Here is a 23,811-nt window from a genome sequence, read left to right on the forward strand (position 1 = left end):
TAAGGTATTTAGAAAGAGGAAAGTGTTGGTGAGCTTAAGCACCCAATCACATTGGGCCTACTTTGTTAGGATGATCCAAAGCATTCATTTGAAAGGCCCTTACATAGATGGGGTGTGTACCAAAAATCAGCTCCATAGGATCATCCTAACCCATCCATTTGTGGAGGTCAAAATGGACAGATATTATTTGTCCACAAATCTGCCCATTTTTATCCTCCACAAATGGAGGGGTTAGGATGATCCTACGGAGCTGATTTTTGGTACACACCCTATTTATGATAGGGCCTTGCAAATGAATGGTTTGGATCACCACAGAAAATGTGGGACCCATGTGATTGAGGCGCTTAAGCTCACCATAAGTTTGGTGAGCTTAAGCTCACCAGCACTTTCCTCATTTAAAAATTAAAAGAAACTTCATATTTATAAGGTTGTAACTTGTAAGGAACCTTGGGGTCATGTTAACAGACAAGGAGTGGCTATAACAGTTCCCATATTTTATTTAAAACATCATATCTTCAACCCTTTTTTAACAAACATAAAGAAACATCACATTCTTCAACTAATTTTACTAATTTTACAAAGATGAAGAAATGATATTTCCACTCCTTTTCTAGTTTCTCCTCGGAACAATGGCCGCTCTCAAGGGATTCTTCATCACAATCGTAAAGGCCGGTTTCTCAGTCAAATCAACCTCTTCTCCTTCGTTTGCCTTCTTCCACTCAAACTTCCTCACCAAATTCGCGATAAAGTATTCAAGATGAAGCATGGCAAGACCCATCCCGGGGCAAATCCTCCTCCCAGCCCCAAAAGGCATCATTTTTATCTCCCTACTCCCTGTAATATCCACCTCTTCTCCTTCCAAAAACCTCTCGGGCTTAAACTCCATCGGATCCTTCCACACCTCCCCATCCCACCCCATCTCTGCCACCGTGAAATTAACAGTAGCTTTCTTCGGTATAACATACCCATTTATAGATATCTCTTCTGAGACTGCGTGCGGCAACACGAAGTGCCCTGGCGGGTGCCGCCGGAGGCCCTCCATGACCACCGCCTTCAAATACTTCATCATTAACAAATCCTCTTCTTTAATTGTGTCTCCTTCCTTCACAACCCCTTTTATTTCTTCAAACAGTTTGGCTTGTATCTCCTGATTCTTCACCTGTTGAAATATAAATAATTAAATACCACAAACCCTTAACAGCTTAAGCTTTAAGCTTTTGGAGTAATTGGTTCAGTGTTCGTCTATCCGAGTTAGGGATGGCCTATTGTTTCCATGTAAAAAAACATCTCCCTCTTTATCAAATAAACTGGGAAAAAAATTATTGTAGATACTAGCTGATGCATAGGGTTCAAAACCCAGTAACTCTTTGATATTAAAAATACACGTGTATGGGGCAGCATTGAGATAGAGTGAGAGAGTGAGAAGTAGCGCTTTACCGCCCTTTCCCCCTCTCTCAACATTCACCACTTGAGCCCTCATTTCACATTGAATTTTTTTATTTTTATTTTTTCATCATAAACCAGTGTCTCCAAGTGGAGAGGGAGGGGTAGGCTAAAAATCAGATACCAGTGTAGCTGCAAATCACAAATCATGAAGCAAGAAAACTGAAATCAAAACAGGATCGACTTTTCCCTCTTTTGGTTAAAGAAAACTATACTCAAAACCCTTCTCCTGATTTTTTTGCCATTTCCCACCTCATCTTAATCGTGCCCCTAAATGATTAAATAACACAACTCTAATTAAGCTTTTGGAGTAATGGGTTGTTTCACACTACCAGATTGGCCATAATCCACTCTAATGCAGTCGACGTTGTATCAGTCCCCGCATTTAGAAACTCCGAACAGAGGGTTACGATCTCTTCCTCCTTGAGCTTTCTTCCTTCATCGTCCGAGAGCTCCAGCTCCATTGAACCAGTTGACGGAGAACTGGTTCGATGTCAAAGAGAGTTGTTCGGAGCCATAGAAGGTTGCCTAAGAAGGGGAATGTTGGTGGGCCAGGTGGGAGTATTTTTTTTTGGGGGTTAGGGTTGGGATGAGGAATTTGAGGAGGGTTGAGAAGGAGAGGGAGAGGAAGATGAGGAACCAAATCTCCATGTTTACTAGTGTCACGGGCCAAATATTTGAGCAACGGAATAACCCGTGCGGCGCCCCAACATGCACGAATGCTAGGGCCAGCCTTCAATCGTGCAAGCCTTTAAAGGCCCTACACGCCAACACCCCTTGATGCTTCGAATGTGCACACAAACTCTAAGCTGTTCAACAGGCTACTTGGATCAGATCTTGACATGCGCTTCTAGATACCCACACTCATGATCAGCCTGCATCACGAGTACATCGAACATAAGGCCTTGGGGCCTAATGCAAAGTCCATCGAGTACGAGGCATGACGATGCCACGCACCAATCCGCCAAGCACTAGGGCTTGGTCATCCAAGGAGCAAGATGCCCCATGGACTGATCCGCAAGGTGTACACCTCGCGAGGGCAACCGAAGTCGCCCCGGCACGAACCCATGGAAGACCTAGAGAATGGCCTACCCACGAGACGTACCGCGGTGCAGAGGGACAAACAGTATAGGTAGCCCCCTGCACCGGTCCGCCGCGCAATGCATGTGGGAACCCAACCCAACACGCACTGTCTTTGGCCCCCATCCTCAACCAAAGAAACTGGAGCATCCCTATGGATAGCTCGCAGTCCGCACCCAAAGCTCCCTCAGGACACGCCTACGAGTTGAAGTATGATTTCCTACTGTGTGCAACAGATGCACAAGCAAGTCCTCTTGCAACCCATGAGCAAGCCACCAAGGCTCCTGCCCACACCTGCTGGGCCTAACGGGGGAGGAGTCAGCAAGTCACGGAGTCAACTCCTCCTATAGAGTTTGGCCAACCAACCAGCTTAGCGGCGAGTGACGACCAAAGGTGCTATAAACAACGCATTTCCAAGACACAACGAGACGAGACGAGATGGATTTTAATACCGGTTGTGTCCTGAACTGTTTCCCCGTGACACTCCCCCACCTGATAACGTCGACGCCCTCGTCGACACTGAACGGTCTATGAAGCTCAGTTCCACAATAACAATGACTTCTCAATCTTGAAAACAGCTGCCACTGGTACTTCGACAATCAGCGTATTCTGACTTCTACTGCATACCACACTGCCTCAAGTTCTGCCAATCACTGCACTAAAGCTCTGCTGGAGTTATCTTCAACAACGATTGTTTTCCCGGACTCCATCAAACTAGGCGAAGGTTTTCTGGCGGTGCCTACAAACGTTGTGGATGACGTGCCATCACTTTCGGCACGGAAGGTTATGGCTCACCTACAACCGGATGACGTGCCACCACTTTCGGCACGGAAGGTTTTGGCTCACCTACAACCGGGTAGCGTGCCATCACTTTCAGTACGGAAGGTTTTGGCTCACCTACAACCGGATGACGTGCCACCACTTTCGGCACGGAAGGTTTTGGCTCACCTACAACCGGGTAGCGTGCCATCACTTTCAGTACGGAAGGTTTTGGCTCACCTACAACCGGATAACGTGCCACCACTTTCGGCATGGAAGATTTTGGCTCACCTACAACCGGGTAACGTGCCATCACTTTTGGCACGGAAGGTTTTGGCTCACCTACAACCGGATAACGTGCCATCACTTTCGGCACGGAAGGTTTTGGCTCACCTACAACCGGATGACGTGCCATCACTTTCGGCACGGACGGTTTTGGCTCACCTACAACCAGATGACGTGCCACCACTTTCGGCACAGAAGGTTTTGGCTCACCTACAACCGGGTAGCGTGCCACCACTTTCGACACGGAAGTTTTGGCTCACCTACAACCGGGTAGCGTGCCATCACTTTCAGCACGGAAGGTTTTGGCTCACCTACAACCGGATAACGTGCCATCACTTTCGGCACGGAAGGTTTTGGCTCACCTACAACCGGATGACGTGCCACCACTTTCGGCACGGAAGGTTTTGGCTCACCTACAACCGGTGATGATGGTTCTGAGCACTCCACCAAACTCCATAAGGGCAGAGCGACCAAACTTGAATCCTTCCTTCAAGCAACTCTCAAGTTCCTCCTTAGCTACACTCGAGCTTCCTCTGGAGTGGTCTTCCGAAATGGCCAACTTGCACCGCTTCGTCTCTCCCTGAATGTGCCACCACTTCCGGCACAGCACCTGCCTCACTTTCGGCCAAGTGCAGCACTTGCCACCCGCAAAGTGCAAGCCAACCACGGAGTCCACAAGCACTCCCAAGCAAAGAGACCACCACATCGGTCTCGCCTCCTCCTGAGGCCAAGAATCCCCTGTTGGGATCAATCAACGCAACGCTTAGTCTTGCCTGCTTCTGTTCAACACTATAGAACTTGATTTGAACAATCAACCCTTATGCCACAAATGGTCTCCTTGGGCACTTGCGGCTAGTACTCACACTGCTAACCACCCAAATATTCCATTATTCAGATTGAGCTGTCCTTTCAATTTCGACAAACAAAGAGATTCTAAAGCAGCAAGAAACACACAAACATACCATGTCATCCCATACCAACGCAGTCTGCCCATATGCCATCTGAGCTCACCACATTGTCCCATATCAGCACAGCAAACCCATTATCAAATCTAAGCGGCCTTGGCGTTCGTTCCAAGGTCTTTCTGAGAAGAGCATCACGCATGCTCGATTGTAATTGTGAACTGCCATAAAAGTACTTCAGTCATTGACCAGCTCTTCATCCTGAGCATGTCTGCTAATTCGTCAAACTGGTTATGCCATCACACTGAGCAAGCAAATTCACTTCGATGAGCGCTTTGGTGCCGACACGTTCAACACCTCATCTGATAGGGGAAGGCTTATGCCAACAGCCAACCCTTTTTTCATAGCAAGCCCTTAAGGCCATATGCTAACACATCAATGTTAGCCAACACTGCAACGGAGCATTCACAACTCCCCAACTGCCACTTCCGATCTCACACATCGGTGGGTCACTGAAAGATGCGAACCTGTTCGCTGACGGTTGCAGCTCTAACACTGTATCAAGCTTCGAGCAAATCCATTGAGCAATGCTTGAACAAACACTGATGGTACTAATCTTTGCAGGCCATCGCGCCTCTGTTGCGCGACTCAAGTAGAATAAGGGAGAGTCCACCGAAAGGAACATACCTACACAATTTTAGCTCTTCTTCGGCTGACTAATGGACTTTCAAAGTGTTAGATTCAGAGACATCCGCAACTTAGCACTTCCAACTTGGTGTGCTAACATTCAAGCTCTTTCCAACACTGCCACAATAGAAAGCATTTCCCGTTCCTTTGTGCAAAGCAACATGCACTAGAGATGCGCTAATCATAGCCGCAAACACTGCCACTTGCTGCAACTATGCCAACACAGACACCAACTGTATCATAGCTCCTTGAAAAACTCTTGATTCACAACCTGCTCTGATCTGGCACTAGATACCATCTGGCACCAATTCTCAAAGCACACTCTGAATACGTAGCTTGGACATTCTGCTATGATACCAACTGTCACGGGCTAAATATTTGAGCAACGGAATAACCCGTGCGGCGCCCCAACATGCACGAATGCTAGGGCCAGCCTTCAATCGTGCAAGCCTTTAAAGGCCCTACACGCCAACATCCCTTGATGCTTCGAATGTGCACACAAACTCTAAGCTGTTCAACAGGCTACTTGGCTCAGATCTTGACATGCGCTTCTAGATACCCACACTCATGATCAGCCTGCATCACGAGTACATCGAACATAAGGCCTTGGGGCCTAATGCAAAGTCCATCGAGTACGAGGCATGACGATGCCACGCACCAATCCGCCAAGCACTAGGGCTTGGTCATCCAAGGAGCAAGATGCCCCATTGACTGATCCGCAAGGTGTACACCTCGCGAGGGCAACCGAAGTCGCCCCGGCACGATCCCATGGAAGACCTAGAGAATGGCCTACCCACGAGACGTACCGCGGTGCAGAGGGACAAACAGTATAGGTAGCCCCCTGCACCGGTCCGCCGAGCAATGCATGTGGGAACCCAACCCAAGACGCACTGTCTTTGGCCCCCATCCTCAACCAAAGAAACTGGAGCATCCCTATGGATAGCTCGCAGTCCGCACACAAAGCTCCCTCAGGGCACGCCTACGAGTTGAAGTATGATTTCCTACTGTGTGCAACAGATGCACAAGCAAGTCCTCTTGCAACCCATGAGCAAGCCACCAAGGCTCCTGCCCACACCTGCTGGGCCTAACGGGGGAGGAGTCAGCAAGTCACGGAGTCAACTCCTCCTATAGAGTTTGGCCAACCAACCAGCTTAGCGGCGAGTGACGACCAAAGGTGCTATAAACAACGCATTTCCAAGACACAACGAGACGAGACGAGATGGATTTTAATACCGGTTGTGTCCTGAACTGTTTCCCCGTGACACTCCCCCACCTGATAACGTCGACGCCCTCGTCGACACTGAACGGTCTATGAAGCTCAGTTCCACAATAACAATGACTTCTCAATCTTGAAAACAGCTGCCACTGGTACTTCGACAATCAGCGTATTCTGACTTCTACTGCATACCACACTGCCTCAAGTTCTGCCAATCACTGCACTAAAGCTCTGCTGGAGTTATCTTCAACAACGATTGTTTTCCCGGACTCCATCAAACTAGGCGAAGGTTTTCTGGCGGTGCCTACAAACGTTGTGGATGACGTGCCATCACTTTCGGCACGGAAGGTTATGGCTCACCTACAACCGGATGACGTGCCACCACTTTCGGCACGGAAGGTTTTGGCTCACCTACAACCGGGTAGCGTGCCATCACTTTCAGTACGGAAGGTTTTGGCTCACCTACAACCGGATGACGTGCCACCACTTTCGGCACGGAAGGTTTTGGCTCACCTACAACCGGGTAGCGTGCCATCACTTTCAGTACGGAAGGTTTTGGCTCACCTACAACCGGATAACGTGCCACCACTTTCGGCATGGAAGATTTTGGCTCACCTACAACCGGGTAACGTGCCATCACTTTTGGCACGGAAGGTTTTGGCTCACCTACAACCGGATAACGTGCCATCACTTTCGGCACGGAAGGTTTTGGCTCACCTACAACCGGATGACGTGCCATCACTTTCGGCACGGACGGTTTTGGCTCACCTACAACCAGATGACGTGCCACCACTTTCGGCACAGAAGGTTTTGGCTCACCTACAACCGGGTAGCGTGCCACCACTTTCGACACGGAAGTTTTGGCTCACCTACAACCGGGTAGCGTGCCATCACTTTCAGCACGGAAGGTTTTGGCTCACCTACAACCGGATAACGTGCCATCACTTTCGGCACGGAAGGTTTTGGCTCACCTACAACCGGATGACGTGCCACCACTTTCGGCACGGAAGGTTTTGGCTCACCTACAACCGGTGATGATGGTTCTGAGCACTCCACCAAACTCCATAAGGGCAGAGCGACCAAACTTGAATCCTTCCTTCAAGCAACTCTCAAGTTCCTCCTTAGCTACACTCGAGCTTCCTCTGGAGTGGTCTTCCGAAATGGCCAACTTGCACCGCTTCGTCTCTCCCTGAATGTGCCACCACTTCCGGCACAGCACCTGCCTCACTTTCGGCCAAGTGCAGCACTTGCCACCCGCAAAGTGCAAGCCAACCACGGAGTCCACAAGCACTCCCAAGCAAAGAGACCACCACATCGGTCTCGCCTCCTCCTGAGGCCAAGAATCCCCTGTTGGGATCAATCAACGCAACGCTTAGTCTTGCCTGCTTCTGTTCAACACTATAGAACTTGATTTGAACAATCAACCCTTATGCCACAAATGGTCTCCTTGGGCACTTGCGGCTAGTACTCACACTGCTAACCACCCAAATATTCCATTATTCAGATTGAGCTGTCCTTTCAATTTCGACAAACAAAGAGATTCTAAAGCAGCAAGAAACACACAAACATACCATGTCATCCCATACCAACGCAGTCTGCCCATATGCCATCTGAGCTCACCACATTGTCCCATATCAGCACAGCAAACCCATTATCAAATCTAAGCGGCCTTGGCGTTCGTTCCAAGGTCTTTCTGAGAAGAGCATCACGCATGCTCGATTGTAATTGTGAACTGCCATAAAAGTACTTCAGTCATTGACCAGCTCTTCATCCTGAGCATGTCTGCTAATTCGTCAAACTGGTTATGCCATCACACTGAGCAAGCAAATTCACTTCGATGAGCGCTTTGGTGCCGACACGTTCAACACCTCATCTGATAGGGGAAGGCTTATGCCAACAGCCAACCCTTTTTTCATAGCAAGCCCTTAAGGCCATATGCTAACACATCAATGTTAGCCAACACTGCAACGGAGCATTCACAACTCCCCAACTGCCACTTCCGATCTCACACATCGGTGGGTCACTGAAAGATGCGAACCTGTTCGCTGACGGTTGCAGCTCTAACACTGTATCAAGCTTCGAGCAAATCCATTGAGCAATGCTTGAACAAACACTGATGGTACTAATCTTTGCAGGCCATCGCGCCTCTGTTGCGCGACTCAAGTAGAATAAGGGAGAGTCCACCGAAAGGAACATACCTACACAATTTTAGCTCTTCTTCGGCTGACTAATGGACTTTCAAAGTGTTAGATTCAGAGACATCCGCAACTTAGCACTTCCAACTTGGTGTGCTAACATTCAAGCTCTTTCCAACACTGCCACAATAGAAAGCATTTCCCGTTCCTTTGTGCAAAGCAACATGCACTAGAGATGCGCTAATCATAGCCGCAAACACTGCCACTTGCTGCAACTATGCCAACACAGACACCAACTGTATCATAGCTCCTTGAAAAACTCTTGATTCACAACCTGCTCTGATCTGGCACTAGATACCATCTGGCACCAATTCTCAAAGCACACTCTGAATACGTAGCTTGGACATTCTGCTATGATACCAACTGTCACGGGCTAAATATTTGAGCAACGGAATAACCCGTGCGGCGCCCCAACATGCACGAATGCTAGGGCCAGCCTTCAATCGTGCAAGCCTTTAAAGGCCCTACACGCCAACATCCCTTGATGCTTCGAATGTGCACACAAACTCTAAGCTGTTCAACAGGCTACTTGGCTCAGATCTTGACATGCGCTTCTAGATACCCACACTCATGATCAGCCTGCATCACGAGTACATCGAACATAAGGCCTTGGGGCCTAATGCAAAGTCCATCGAGTACGAGGCATGACGATGCCACGCACCAATCCGCCAAGCACTAGGGCTTGGTCATCCAAGGAGCAAGATGCCCCATTGACTGATCCGCAAGGTGTACACCTCGCGAGGGCAACCGAAGTCGCCCCGGCACGATCCCATGGAAGACCTAGAGAATGGCCTACCCACGAGACGTACCGCGGTGCAGAGGGACAAACAGTATAGGTAGCCCCCTGCACCGGTCCGCCGAGCAATGCATGTGGGAACCCAACCCAAGACGCACTGTCTTTGGCCCCCATCCTCAACCAAAGAAACTGGAGCATCCCTATGAATAGCTCGCAGTCCGCACACAAAGCTCCCTCAGGGCACGCCTACGAGTTGAAGTATGATTTCCTACTGTGTGCAACAGATGCACAAGCAAGTCCTCTTGCAACCCATGAGCAAGCCACCAAGGCTCCTGCCCACACCTGCTGGGCCTAACGGGGGAGGATTCAGCAAGTCACGGGGTCAACTCCTCCTATAAAGTTTGGCCAACCAACCAGCTTAGCGGCGAGTGGCGACCAAAGGTGCTATAAACAACGCATTTCCAAGACGCAACGAGACGAGACGAGATGGATTTTAATACCGGTTGTGTCCTGAACTGTTTCCCGTGACACTAGGCTTGTTTGGGAGAGGAACAAATAGTTGTAACAGAGAGGGAGTGAATCATGTGTTTCTCTTGTTTTTATCCAACTACGTGTAGCTTTATAGGCGTTTCATCATAAGAGAGACGCCACCGAATTGAAGTCGTGAATGGGACCCTAAGATTGATCTGCCCCTTATCGGTACAACCATAGTTTGATATTTGCACATCTAATCATGGTGGGGCCAAGGATAATGTTTTAGATTTTGTTTTTGGGCCCACCATGATTGTTAGGGAAATACTTATGTTCTCTTTTAGCTTGCCAAGAAATCAAATAGATTCATTCAGGGATTTGCTAGCGTCCAACGCAGAATGCATTCCACGGATGGTTTGTTGCGGCTGACAGCCGCCTCAGAGGCTCACTTTTCAGCAGATTTTGTCTTCATTCACGAGGCTGCTGCTGTCAGCTGCAGCAGACCACCCGTGAAATGCCTTCTACGATGGACGCTAGCAACTGCCATTCATGAAACATCATGAATCGTTTGGCAATAGGATGATTCATTTCCACGAATTTTTATATGGTGCCCGACCGTCAAGTCAAATCGGTACCACCCTTTGATATTTGATCCAACAGCTGCCCACTTTCTAAGAAGCTGTTGTTGGATCAAATATCAAGGGTGGTGCTTTTGAGGTACCACCTTCACGGGACTTGGCATCACATAATTTCTCCATTTCCACATGTAGAGGATGAAATACACTATTTCTCTTCGTTGTAGATCGTACAGTCTCGGACTTCCCTCTTTTTCTTTTTCTTTTTCTTTTTCATATTATATTATTTATAAATGGTCAATTTTCATTCTCCTCACAGGCCCTCGCAACATCGTCATTGGAAGAGGCGTGAATCTCGGTCTTGAGAAATTGGTATACCATTTTGAAAGGTCTTTTTTAACCATATGGAAGGGAGCTTAGAAGTGGAAAGCGACTCTTCCAACACCATACAGTGGCCAATGAAAATAATTCCGGTCCTTGAAAATATGGCTATCTATTAAAATAGATATTTGTATGCATGGTGCTTGTTCTCTTTCTCTTATTCCTGGAAATTCAAATAAATTCGTTGAGGGCTCTATTTGGATGCCAATTGCATCGATCCTCAAGCAATCCTTAAGCAAAAAAGTGCACGTTTTGGATTACTTGGTGTATTTGTTTGCCAAAGTAACACCCAAATCCTTAGAGATTATCAAACAATAAAAAGGTCTAATAATTGCATGTCTGTCTCCTTACATCTTCAGTCGGGGTAGCTGATCACGGTCTTTTTCAGCCTCCGTGGCAGAAATTTATTCTAAATTTTATGTAAATCCGTTTTTAGGGTACTTACTGTGTATTGGGAGACCTCTTGTCCCCATGGATGTTGTTAGAGTATTTTCAAAATAAAAGTGATTTTGAAAGGGGTTTGAAAACAAAAGTGTATTTTATTTGTAAAGTGGATAGTTTTGAGAAGAAATGAAAAGTGCTTTGTAGGAATAATCACTCCAGGAATAATCTGGACTATAGAATCGCGAATGGGAGCGATCTCAGTTAGATTTCGTTCCAATCTTAAAAGATTGCATTCAAAGGGTGTTTTTCAAAGGCAAAAGAGAGCAATATGAAAATGTGTCTTGAAGGGGTGTTTTCCAAAGGCCCTGTTCACTTCTTTTCCCTGGTTTTGTTTTCCCTGGAAAACAGCCTTTTTTTTCCCTGACAAAACCTTGAAAAGATAGAATTTCTGTGTTCACTTCTTTTCCAGGGAAAACTATTATCAGATGTGGAATTTCTTATTTAAAGGCTAAAAATGACGTGGAAATTGACTTTTTCCCTGTTACTTAAGATTTGCTTTCCGATTAAATATATCGGAAAGAGGCTTTCCATGGAAAACGAAGCCTTTTCCTCTTCATTCCTTTCCCTTCTGCCATGTCACCTGGAAAGGAAAGGAAAATGAAATCATTTCCTTTCCTTTCCGAGGAAAAGAAGTGAACAGAGCCAAAGAGAAAAGACACCAAATTGAAAAGGTGCCTTGAAGAGGTGCTTTCCAATGGGAAAGGACACCTAATACTCTATAAATAGAGTAGAAACCATCCATTTAAAGAAAAGTATGAATTTCCACATGGGAAATTCAAATATGTGAGATTCCAAAGCAAGATTCACACTCTTGAAAACTTTTGAAAATTATTCTTTACATTTTTCTTCAAAGTTCCTTCTAGTGTATTGTTATTCTAGAAAACACAGACACTATTATTTCAAATACTTGTCAAATCCAAAAGGTGAATCGGGGTTTGTCTCTGTTTAGTGCAAAACGTCGACAAACATTTAGTGAATGATTCACCAGGCTTCATTGTATCTTGGAGGCAAATTCGTGATCCCCTTTGCACACTATTCGTGGGGGAGAATATCGTCTTAAGGAAAGCGAAATCTCAGCGTGCCTTGAAGCATCTTTTTCTTCTACATCTCCACCAAGATTCATCCACAATATATTAATTTCCAATAGATGTATCTCATGATTTTCGAATTAATGGGATGTCATCTTTCGAAAACAAAAAATTTGAATGTCTGGTGAAGTGGCGCCACTTCTTTTTCCATATGAAATATCTCAAAAAGACAAGATTTAATAGGTAATCCTCCTCTCTTTTTCTCTTTTCATCTATCCCACTCCTGGTTAACTTGCATCCAAAGCTCATGATTTTCCCAAGATTTACATGACATCCAAAATCCCGCCCCCTTCCATAGACTTTATTTTTCTAAAGAATGCTTATGCATCCAAACATAGCATTATTGAATCCAAAACTTCTGGAGCTTACTTGCATATGAGGCAATCTCTACACCTTCTTGAGCTTACTTGTATACGAAGTAATCTCTGCCCTTGAAGTAACTTGTAATCTTCTCTTAATTAGTCAAGTTTATTTTTAGAAGTATACTTAGAAAATGCTCTTGAGGTATGGGATGGATAGAGCGAAGACAGTAACTACCCCTCTTGGTGCACATTTTAAACTTTCTTCTAAATTGCCTCCTAATACAGATGAAGAAATGAGGTACATGTCTCAGGTTCCATATGTGAATGTTGTTGGAAGCATGATGTATGCTATGGTCTTCACTGGACCGGATATTGCACGTTTAATGGGTGTTGTCAGTAGATATATGGCAGACCCAGGAAAGGAACACTAGTAGGTAGTCAAATGGATGAAGGGTACATTGTCCCTTGGGAATTTGTTTGAAAAGAGCAGTGTTGGAAAAGAAAATGTCATGGGCTATGTGTATTCCGATTATGCTGGAGATTTGGACAAGAGAAGGTCCACTATAGATTATGCTTTTACGCTTGTTGTGGGACCTGTCAGTTGAAGGTCCACTTTACAATCGACTATAGCTTTGTCTATTACAGAGGCAGAGTATATGGGAGCAACAGAAGTAGTGAAAGAAGCTATATGGCTGAGAGGACTGGTAAGTGACTTGGGGTCAAGCAAGAAAACACGCGTGTATTGCAACCACCAGAGTGAATTGGACTTGGCAATGAGTCAAGTTTTTCACGCGAGGATTAAACACATAGACATGAAGTTTCATTTTATTCGAGAGGTTATACACGGAGATAAAATTTCCTTGGAAAAGGTCGACACGAGAAACAATGTCGCAGATATGTTGACTAAGCCTGTGCCGACTGAGAAGTTCAAGCATTGCTTGGACTTGATTAACATTCGACAAGTTGTATCGAACTAGCACCCTCCGAGATGGGGTGGAGAAGACTTTGTTATGAAAAAAATATCTAGGTAGTGGACGGATCAAATTCAAGCTAAAGGGGAGAATGTTGAGATTGCCTTGAATTTTCTAAAGGCAGCTAACGTTATTTTAATAGGACTCTTTGTTTTGGTGGCTATTGGAAAACTACTAGTATCCTATATACATGGAACTCTCGTATTTAGCTATTGGATAGTAGCTCTCAAGAATTGAAAACTGTATGGGATTCTTGGGGTGTTTGGAATACATATCCTGAACGGAAAAGGAGGCTTGGCTTGGTTGTGCGACAACTCCAGTACGACTTCAACCATAAAATAACGAAAAGCGTTATGTGAAGAGGTTTTTGACGACTTGGTGAAATAGAGTAAACGTGAAAACAAGAGAGAGAAAAACGTTTTCAGCAGAGTGAATAGTTCCTCTTGGGCACTTTTTGGTAAAGGGAAAGTGAAGAAGAAGGGTTTTTGTTCTCTCTTGGGTGAGGTTGAAGAAGCACGCCATTTACAGAGCCAAGGCGCTCGGATCCTAGACGGCGTAGAAATTGTATCTTTTGTAATTCGGAGAAAACTTTGGGCTTTTGTAATCCGGTGAGTGCTTCTTGTAACCCTTTTATTTTCCACATAGTGAAATCTTTTGAAGTCTTCTCCCGTAGACGTAGGCTTGACCGAACCACGTAAAACCTGGGTGTTCTTGTTTGCTTTATTTGTGGTTTGGTTTATACTTTTATTTTTTGTTATTGTAAATCGAACTTCAAAAACATTGAGTAGCATTATCAACCAATACCGAAAACACGCTTCCGTGTTCAGATTATTAACTAGTCACCGCGGTGGGCTGTTTTGCGCCCCAATTCTGCAACAGGGTGTCCGTGGAGGTTGGTTTTAGGGGAGGAATCCTTGGAGATGATATCGAGCTTGGGATCCTTTTGCCTATAGCTATCACCGGGGGTTTCTATTGTTATGATCAATGTGTAAGTGGTCGTCGACCCTATATTTCTCTGTTTAGACTCCAGCCTACAAGAGGAAGGCCATCATTAAGATGCTGGGGTACAGGGGCGGATGGCTGAGTCCAAACTGTTCATTTGTTGGGTCATAACATAAATAGGATGCATCACGAAATCATCTCCATAGGATGATCCTAACCGTCCGATCTAAAATGGAATCACCCGTTCAATCAGATGGCTAGGATCATCCTATGGAGATGATTTACTCAGTGCGGTACATGAGATGTAAATAGTGGCGCCCCACCCATCAAAACAGTAGGTGTAAATAGTGGGGGTAAAATTGTTGTCTCTACCTTATGTGTGGGTTACGGGGAGATGGTGGGCCCATCTATCAAAATTGGAAGTGCAAAATGGTGGACCCTAACATGCTACAATGACCATTCCCCCCCGCCCCAAATGCATATTCCTGGCTCTGCCCCTGCTCAAGATGATGTCTGCCCAGTTGCCTAAAAAGGAATACTGTTGTAGAACCCAAACAACTATTGTGAATCTGACCTTTCAAACAATCTGCTTGATAGATGAGCCTCTACCTCCAAAAATATAGCAATTCCTCTGTGACCAAGATCTTCGTTAAGGAGATTATCTCTCCTTATTTATTCGGTGTGCTGAAGCTCTATCCTTTCAATTTCAAAAGCAACTCCGATTGGGGATATTCAATTCAACCCCCTCCTAACACTAGGTTGGGCTTGGTTATCATTTTTTTTTTTTCGAATAGCAACGAATTATATAAAATGATGAGGAAAAAAGATAGGGAAAAATTAGCAATAAGAGACTCCTCAAGAGGGGAGAAATTCGAAGGTTTCCAGAGCTGCGCTAGAAACTGCCACCCTGGCAAGTCTTTCGGCCTCACTATTGCCGACCTTCTAACATGGCGGAAAGAAATGGAGGATCCCTCCAACCTATGCAAGATTTTGTCCTTCCAATGAGCAACCCGCCAAGGAATCGGGGAACTCCCCTTCGTAGGTTGAGCTTGGTTATCATCCACCTACTCTTCGTAGATGATCTAATGCCATTTGATAAATCTTCTTTAAAGAACGTTTGTACAATTACTGACATTCTCGATTGATTCAATCATTGCCATCATAGGATCATTTTTTGTGGGATAAATATCAACCAATTCCCTCCAAAGTAAAATTCCTCACTCTCTCCCCTTTCTCAACTCTCACTACCAAATGGGTCCTTCAATTTCATTGGAGAGCGATTGGATGTTCATCAGTTAGGGACCTTCGGTTTATGATGTTATCCCTCTAAATTACTTAGACATAATTCCTCAATGAAAAACAATTTCCATAGAAATAATTTTCCATCTGAGATATTTTCTTGCAATCCAACCTAGATAGGAATTTCTTAGAAAAGTTAGAAACTGAAAATATTCTAAAATTTCTTACTTTATTTATCTATGAAGAAAAGACAACTCAAACCAACCCTATTTAATTTATTTCAGAGGGATTTTTAATTTATTTAATTCCTAAAATGATTTCTTGTTGAAGGTTTTTTTACGAGAATATTGGGAGAGATAATATTGTACTTATTTCCTGATTTTTTTTTCCAAAAATATTGGAAGGGAAATCAAAAACGCTAAAACTGATTAAATGGGTTGGTGGTAACTTTGCTATTTTAAAATTTTAAACGGAGAAAATTGAAGTTTGTGAGTTTTAGGGACCTTTTAGCAAATATTTTCTAAAAGTATGATTGTTCAGTTAATATGCTTTTCTTAGGGACTAATAAGCAATTATTTTGTCATGTGGGGACTAATCGGCAAAATTCTCTTTAAAGAAACTTTACATTTATAAAGTTTTAAATAACCTTGGACTCTTATTACCTCTGGCATGAAATTTTAAAGCTCATTGAACCCTACGTTCATTCACTAATATTTGTAATTTGAAAACTTCGGCCCAACCCTAAGGAATACAGCCGAGATTTGTGTGGCTCTAATGAAGCTAAATGCCAAAAACTACTAGAAATCATTGATAAGACTCCGCAGCGTTTACCTTAGCCTATGCTTATGTGATAAAGGCGAAATGTTGAATGACACGGGGTCAGGGCCACTATTCATGCTTGGTATGGCCCAGGACACAGCCTATTTTCCACACGATTGTGAAGCTGTTGACCACTTTTCGAATTATATATATAAATTCCCTTATACCTTAGTTTTTTTTTTCTATAGAGAAATTTAAATTTATAATGTTCTAAATCGCCACTTCTTGCTAGATAAATAATCTAATTCAAAGAGAGAGATTTACATTTATAACGTTTTAAATAACCTAGGGGTTTTTGTGTATTACAGCCCAACCTTCCTCTTTTATTTGATTGCCATTGATTGTGTTAGAGCTTAAAATGTAAGGTACTTGATAGCTATAAAAAAAACCTACACATAATACGAGGAAGGTGATTGTGCGCTCGAGTGCCCAAAACACATGGGTCCCACATTTGGATGGGTGATCCAATGCATTTATTTGCAAGGCCCCATCATAAATAGCGTGTGTACCATAAATCAAGTCCATAGGATCATCCTAACCCATCCAAAAGTGGAAGGCAAAATGGACAGACAGTGTTTGTCCACAAATCTGCCCATTTTGCCCTCCACTCTTAGATGGGTTAATGGACCTGATTTTTTGTACACACCCTGTCTATGATGAGGCCATGCAAATGAATGGTTTGGATCACTACAAAATGCGTGGGGCCTAAGTGTTTGGGCACTCAAGCGCAAATAAGCTTATATGCGCTCGAACGTACAATCATTTTCCTCATATAACTAATATAAGTTAGAAAATAGCTATAAAGAAATTTGCATGTGTAAGATAAGAGATTTGAAGTATAAAACATTAAATCATGCCATCTGCAAACCCTTAAGCTTATGGAGTAATTGGTGGTTTGACATGATATCAGAGCAAAGGTCTTGGGTTCAAAACTTCTTGATATTAACAATCCACGTCGATCTCCCACGGCTTAAGCTTTTGGAGCAATTAGTTGTTTGACGATAATTGGCACAGCCCAGTTTATGAGGGCTAGATGTACACAACTTTACCCCTACTTTGCAGATAGGATGTTCCCATGGCTGGAACCCGTGACCACCAAGTCACAATGGTTGTTTGACAATAATTAATAATGCAAATATATTTATATTAATAAGGTATTTAAAAAGAGGAAAGTGTTGGTAAGCTTAAGCTCACCAACCTTATGGTGAGCTTAAGCACCCAATCACATTGGGCCTACTTTGTTAAGATGATCCAAAGCATTCATTTGAAAGGCCCTTACATAGATGGGGTGTGTACCAAAAATCAGCTCCATAGGATCATCCTAATCCATCCATTTGTGGAGGTCAAAATGGATAGATATTATTTGTCCACAAATCTGCCCATTTTTGTCCTCCACAAATAGAGGGGTTAGGATGATCCTATGGAGCTGATTTTTGGTACACACCCTATCTATGATAGGGCCTTGCAAATGAATGGTTTGGATCACCACAGAAAATGTGGGACCCATGTGATTGAGGCGCTTAAGCTCACCAGCACTTTCCTCATTTAAAAATTAAAAGAAACTTCATATTTATAAGGTTGTAACTTGTAAGGAACCTTGGGGTCATGTTAACAGACAAGGAGTGGCTATAACAGTTCCCATATTTAATTTAAAACATCATATCTTCAACTCTTTTTTAACAAACATAAAGAAACATCACATTCTTCAACTAATTTTACTAATTTTACAAAGATGAAGAAATGATATTTCCACTCCTTTTCTACTTTCTCCTCGGAACAATGGCCGCTCTCAAGGGATTCTTCATCACAATCGTAAAGGCCGGTTTCTCAGTCAAATCAACCTCTTCTCCATCCTTTGCCTTCTACCACTCAAACTCCCTCACCAAATTCGCGATAAAGTATTCAAGATGAAGCATGGCAAGACCCATCCCGGGGCAAATCCTCCTCCCAGCCCCAAAAGGCATCATTTTTATCTCCCTACTCCCTGTAATATCCACCTCTTCTCCTTCCAAAAACCTCTCGGGCTTGAACTCCATCGGATCCTTCCACACCTCCCCATCCCACCCCATCTCTGCCACCGTGAAATTAACAGTAGCTTTCTTCGGCATAACATACCCATTTATAGATATCTCTTCTGAGACTGCGTGCGGCAACACGAAGTGCCCTGGCGGGTGCCGCCGGAGGCCCTCCATGACCACCGCCTTCAAATACTTCATCGTTAACAAATCATCTTCTTTAATTATGTCTCCTTCCTTCACAACCCCTTTTATTTCTTCAAACAGTCTGGCTTGTATCTCCTGATTCTTCACCTGTTGAAATATAAATAATTAAATACCACAAACCCTTAACAGCTTAAGCTTTAAGCTTTTGGAGTAATTGGTTCAGTGTTCGTCTATCCGAGTTAGGGATGGCCTATTGTTTCCATGTAAAAAAACATCTCCCTCTTTATCAAATAAACTGGGAAAAAAATTATTGTAGATACTTAGCTGATGCATAGGGTTCAAAACCCAGTAACTCTTTGATATTAAAAATCCACGGGGGCAGCATTGAGATAGAGTGAGAGAGTGAGGAGTAGCGCTTTACCGCCCTTTCCCCCTCTCCCAACATTCACCACTTGAGCCCTCATTTCACATTGAATTTTTTTATTTTTATTTTTTAATCAGAAACCAGTGTCTCCAAGTGGAGAGGGAGGGGTAGGCTAAAAATCAGATACTAGTGTAGCCTCAAATCACAAATCATGAAGCAAGAAAACTGAAATCAAAACAGGATCGACTTTTCCCTATTTTGGTTAAAGAAAACTATACTCAAAACCCTTCTCCTGATTTTTTTTGCCATTTCCCACCTCATCTTAATCGTGCCCCTAAATGATTAAATAACACAACTCTAATTAAGCTTTTGGAGTAATGGGTTGTTTCACACTACCAGATTGGCCATAATCCACTCTAACGCAGTCGACGTTGTATCAGTCCCCGCATTTAGAAACTCCGAACAGAGGGTTACGATCTCTTCCTCCTTGAGCTTTCTTCCCCCATCGTCCGGGAGCTCCAGCTCCAGAAGAGAATCAACATACGAGAAGCAGAAAAAGTCACCCTCCTTGTCATCGTCCAGCTTTTGTTTCTTTTGATTTTCTCTACGCGCTCTTATCAGAGGAATGAGTTGTTCTTCCTGATTCCTACGGATTTCTAGAAGCTCATTCCACCTCTTCCGGAATAGGAATTTCCCCAACTTAGGAAAGAAAACCAACACATTAAATCTACGAAAACGTAAGAGGAATCTCTGTTGCCCTTCTTTGATTTTCCTCACCACATCTTCATCTAGTTTCTGCCCAAAGCACATCAATAAGAGCAAACAGAACATCGCGTATTGGAAACCCTCAAGAACAGAGATCGTTCCATCACCTGATTCCAATTCCGATTCCGATCTGAACTTTTGGATTAACAGTCCGAGGACCCATTCCCGGCCGGTAGAATAAGATTTAACGCGATTAGGGTTGAGAATTTCGGAGATGAGATTCCGGCGGAGGAGGCGCCAGAGAGGGCCGTAGTGGGAGGAATTGATGTTGTGTTGATTGGTGGAGGTGATCCGGCCGACGACATTCGCCGGAGGGCGGTCGGCGAAAGTTGCGCCGTGTTGGATTAGGGTTTGATGGGCGAGGGAGCGGTCGAAGATGAAGATGGAGGGACGAGATCCGATGTAGAGGGTTATGATGGGACCGTATTTTTGACGGAGTTGACGGAGAACAGGTTCGAGGTCTAATAGGGATTTGGGGAGCCATAGAAGGTTGCCTAAGAAGGGGAGTGTGGGTGGGCCAGGTGGGAGTTTTTTGTTTCTTGGGGTTAGGGTGGGGATGAGAAATTTGAGGAGGATGCAGAAAGAGAGGGAGAGGATGATGAGGAACCAAATCTCCATGGCAGAGAAAGAGAAGTTGTAAGTTGTAACAGAGAGGGGAGACGCGTAGCTCAGTGGATCAAGTGTGTCCTTATTTATAGGCGTTTCATGTATAGAGTCAAGCTGAGTTCACCATATCCGATCCAAACCATCCATTTGATGGGCCATAGTAAAATCATTTCAATGGACTTATCACAGCACTCCACTCTATAGAGGTTTCTATGAAGTCTCTCTTTAGATCGGAGGGCTAGGATCATCCTATGGAAATGAGTTATTGGGGCGCCGCCTATTTACCTTCTGGCCTAACAAATGAACGGTTTGGATCATCCTATGGTGTGCCTTGATTAAAGATTTCAAAATATTAATTGTTGGGCCCACCAATTGAAAGACCGGTTTGGAGTTGTTGTTCTGACTGTAGCGAATATCACTGCCCAAGATAAAATGTTGTTTTGATAATTCTCACCCCTCTAAGCTTCAAAAAGCGCTGAAGTCTGCCACACAATTCACGTCAATTGTGGAGCGAATTATCCTACAAGCGGTTTGAATTTATCATCTAACTGAACAAAGTAAGCTTGTCATTTGTTATTTAAACAGATGTCAAAAGGTTATTACAAATCCAATCAGATCGTGCACAAATTAAACGGAAAAGTAAAATAAACAAATCAAGCCACGAGATGGACACCGAGATTTTACGTGGTTCGGCCAAGCCTACTCCACGGACGAGAAACATGAGACGATCTTCAACTATAATACAAACAAAATACAAGGATTACAATGGATCAATCACAAACCCACAAACCCACAACCCTTTCCTTGCTTCTCGAACCCAAGATCGTACACAAAAAAAACCTAAGAAAACCAAGAAGAAAACCAAGAAAAACCCTTTTCTTCCTTCTTATCTCTCTTTTTTCTCTTTCTCCCTTAGGGTAGCCGTCACAACCAGGCCTCCTGCTCTTCCTCTCTTGCCGTCCTTTCCTCAAGAGAAAACACACTCACTGTTTCTTTTTTGGTATTTGGGTTATCCCTAAAACCTAACAAGGCAGCTTTCCTTTTTGCCTCTTGCCTTCCCACCTAAGCAACTGACCGTGATTGGGAAATAAGGCAACTTTCCCAACACAATGTGTGCAAGCCTTAGAAGCTATTAAAAATGAAGAGACAAGCTGAATTTGGGCAAGTATCAAAATATGGTAATGACAACGTCCAGAGGAAAAAGTTACTAGAAATTTTAATTCCGCTAAAACCAATTAAGAATATACCTTTGGGTGGATGTACACCCAAATTTGCCAATCTTTATTTTTTGTCAAATAAGACAAAATTCATAAACGCCAAAAATAAACCAGACAAAATATAAGAGTCGAGTTGGTTGCACGCAATTAAAGGGGAGTTACAGGAGACAAGCCGAGTAGAGTCTCCTAGTGGAGAGGTGGTAAGTAATGTTTGCTTCTCAACTTAAGTAGTTTCCTGTTGAGAAGTGTCATTACCAAAACAAGGAGGGGTATCATTATCAGTAGAGAGAGAAGAGAGAAAGGGAAAAATCGTAAATCATAAAGCTGCAACAGCAAGAATTAAGAAACTTCATCTCATCAAAATCTGACCATGGGTTTCTACATGTTTTACATGAAAAGAAGTTCAATTTTATTTTTTTGGCCGTTTAGATGTCAATATTTTAAAATCTTGAATTTTCTCATAATCTTGGATGGGAGACAAGAAATCATTTTCTGATTTCTCACCCCTCTTTTCGTCAAGCCGAGAGAGAGTAGGAGATCATCCCGTGTTCTAAAGAACAAACTTGCTTGATGGCATCAATTATAAATCCCGGTTCCTAAAACAGGAACAACAATTTATTGACGGAAAATGACATCGCACCCTCTTTTGTTCATCTTTCCTGAAAATGAATGCATTTACATCGCTTGTTTCACTTCAGGGACAAGCAAAAGTGGGGTGGAATGCTGGAAATGGGGGTGAAAATATAATATCTCTGTCAAGATTGTCTAATAAGCCAATTTTTGAACTGTAGCATATCCAGGACCATGGTTTTAAATTTCGGTCGGGACCGAAACGAAATAGCACCGAAACCGAAATTCCCGAAATGTACCAAATTTCAGTCGAAATTTCAGCAAAATAATTGATAAAATAATATTATTTTAATCCTTAAACAAATTTCAACCGAAATTACTGAAATTTTGGTAATTTCTGGCAAAATTTCGGTTTCGGTAAGGACCGATATTTCACCCGAAACCGAAATTTAAAACCTTGTCTAGGACATGCCATAATTTAAGCATTGTTAATCTCTCCCCATTCAGAACAGACATATCAATTGTTTCCTTTGCAAGGCAATCAAACTATCAAAGATCTTACCAGCTATCATTTGAATGGGGAGTCAAGACTAGTTTACCACAGATATGGAAACTGGCAAATAATTCAGACAAATTTGTAATTTCCTTTGGCCAAACTTCCATGTTTGCATCACCATCTACAACATGAAGGGAAAGGTCGAGGATGGTGCTCAACTGATGGAACGAAAAATGAGGTGTTCTAGTATTCTTTCAATGCTCCTTTGTTATGAATTTTGGTATCAAACAATCAACAGCCATAAGTTAGGCCAAGCTAGCAACAATGGAGAACACATTGTTCCCTGTAAGATGGATTACCTTCATGCCTATGAAAGTGTACATAACCCTGTGAATTATTGGAGTTTCCGCAAGTCCAACAATGGAAAAATAAGAAATAATGCATAAAGAAATAGCATTAACGATGAAATTAGGTCAACATCTCTATTGAAGCGGGCAAAATACAAAATTTTCTGGGAAGAAACCCTACATGTTCCCCGTCCGACTGAACATAAATGCTATTGCTGCACACAATTTCCTCCACTTCGATGGAATGCACACTGCAGCAGAAACTGCTTCATGTAAATAAGACGTACTTCCAAATCAAATACCAGAACCATATAGCTAGAATTAATTGTGTGAAGGCAAGTTCAGAAAATGGGCAAAAGAACACAAGCCTTGAAATAAATACCCAGTTCCGATCAGCATATATAAATGTACTCATTTTTGGCTTAGGACAAATAGAAGCACACAGATTAACAGAGATGGCCACAACAGCCTATATAGGAAAAGAAACATAAAAGACAACAAAGTTAAAAAGGGATTAAAAAAGGAAATTGTATTGTGAATTACCACCCCCTAGCTAGCGAATCTACCTCCCCCGCTAGCCTTTCCAAGGACAAGTTGAAATGACAGTATCTAACATTATGTATAAATACTTGTATGAATTACATGTGAAATCTGGTATGTACTAAATTATCAGACATGCGCCATAGTGCATGTCAATGTTTTTAAACCTCGCTGATAATTACAATCGGGTCTAACCTCGCTGATAATTT

At 43.4% G+C, this 23,811-nt stretch overlaps 1 protein-coding gene across 2 annotated transcripts; it reads right to left on the reverse strand.

Moving 5' to 3' along the window:
* Positions 1 to 473: 473 nt before the first annotated feature.
* LOC143887868 (cytochrome P450 89A2-like) lies at positions 474 to 20,508 on the reverse strand. 2 transcript variants are annotated; one of them, XM_077392104.1, is made up of 2 exons: positions 19,458 to 20,508; positions 474 to 1,159 (listed from the first exon to the last, which is right to left on the reverse strand). In XM_077392104.1, the coding sequence occupies exons 1-2, from the start codon at positions 20,442 to 20,444 to the stop codon at positions 611 to 613; spliced, it is 1,536 nt and encodes a 511-aa protein (XP_077248219.1). In that variant the 5' UTR covers positions 20,445 to 20,508; the 3' UTR covers positions 474 to 610. The 2 variants fall into 2 exon arrangements, with proteins under 2 accessions (XP_077248219.1, XP_077248218.1); XM_077392103.1 differs by lacking the exon at positions 474 to 1,159 and adding an exon at positions 18,159 to 18,844 and having other exon boundaries at positions 19,458 to 20,507.
* Positions 20,509 to 23,811: the final 3,303 nt, after the last annotated feature.

The sequence above is a fragment of the Tasmannia lanceolata genome, unplaced genomic scaffold (assembly GCF_043159265.1).
Source record: "Tasmannia lanceolata isolate RefF3 unplaced genomic scaffold, GAP_Taslan_0.1 ptg000012l, whole genome shotgun sequence".
NCBI classification, from domain to species: Eukaryota; Viridiplantae; Streptophyta; class Magnoliopsida; order Canellales; family Winteraceae; genus Tasmannia; species Tasmannia lanceolata.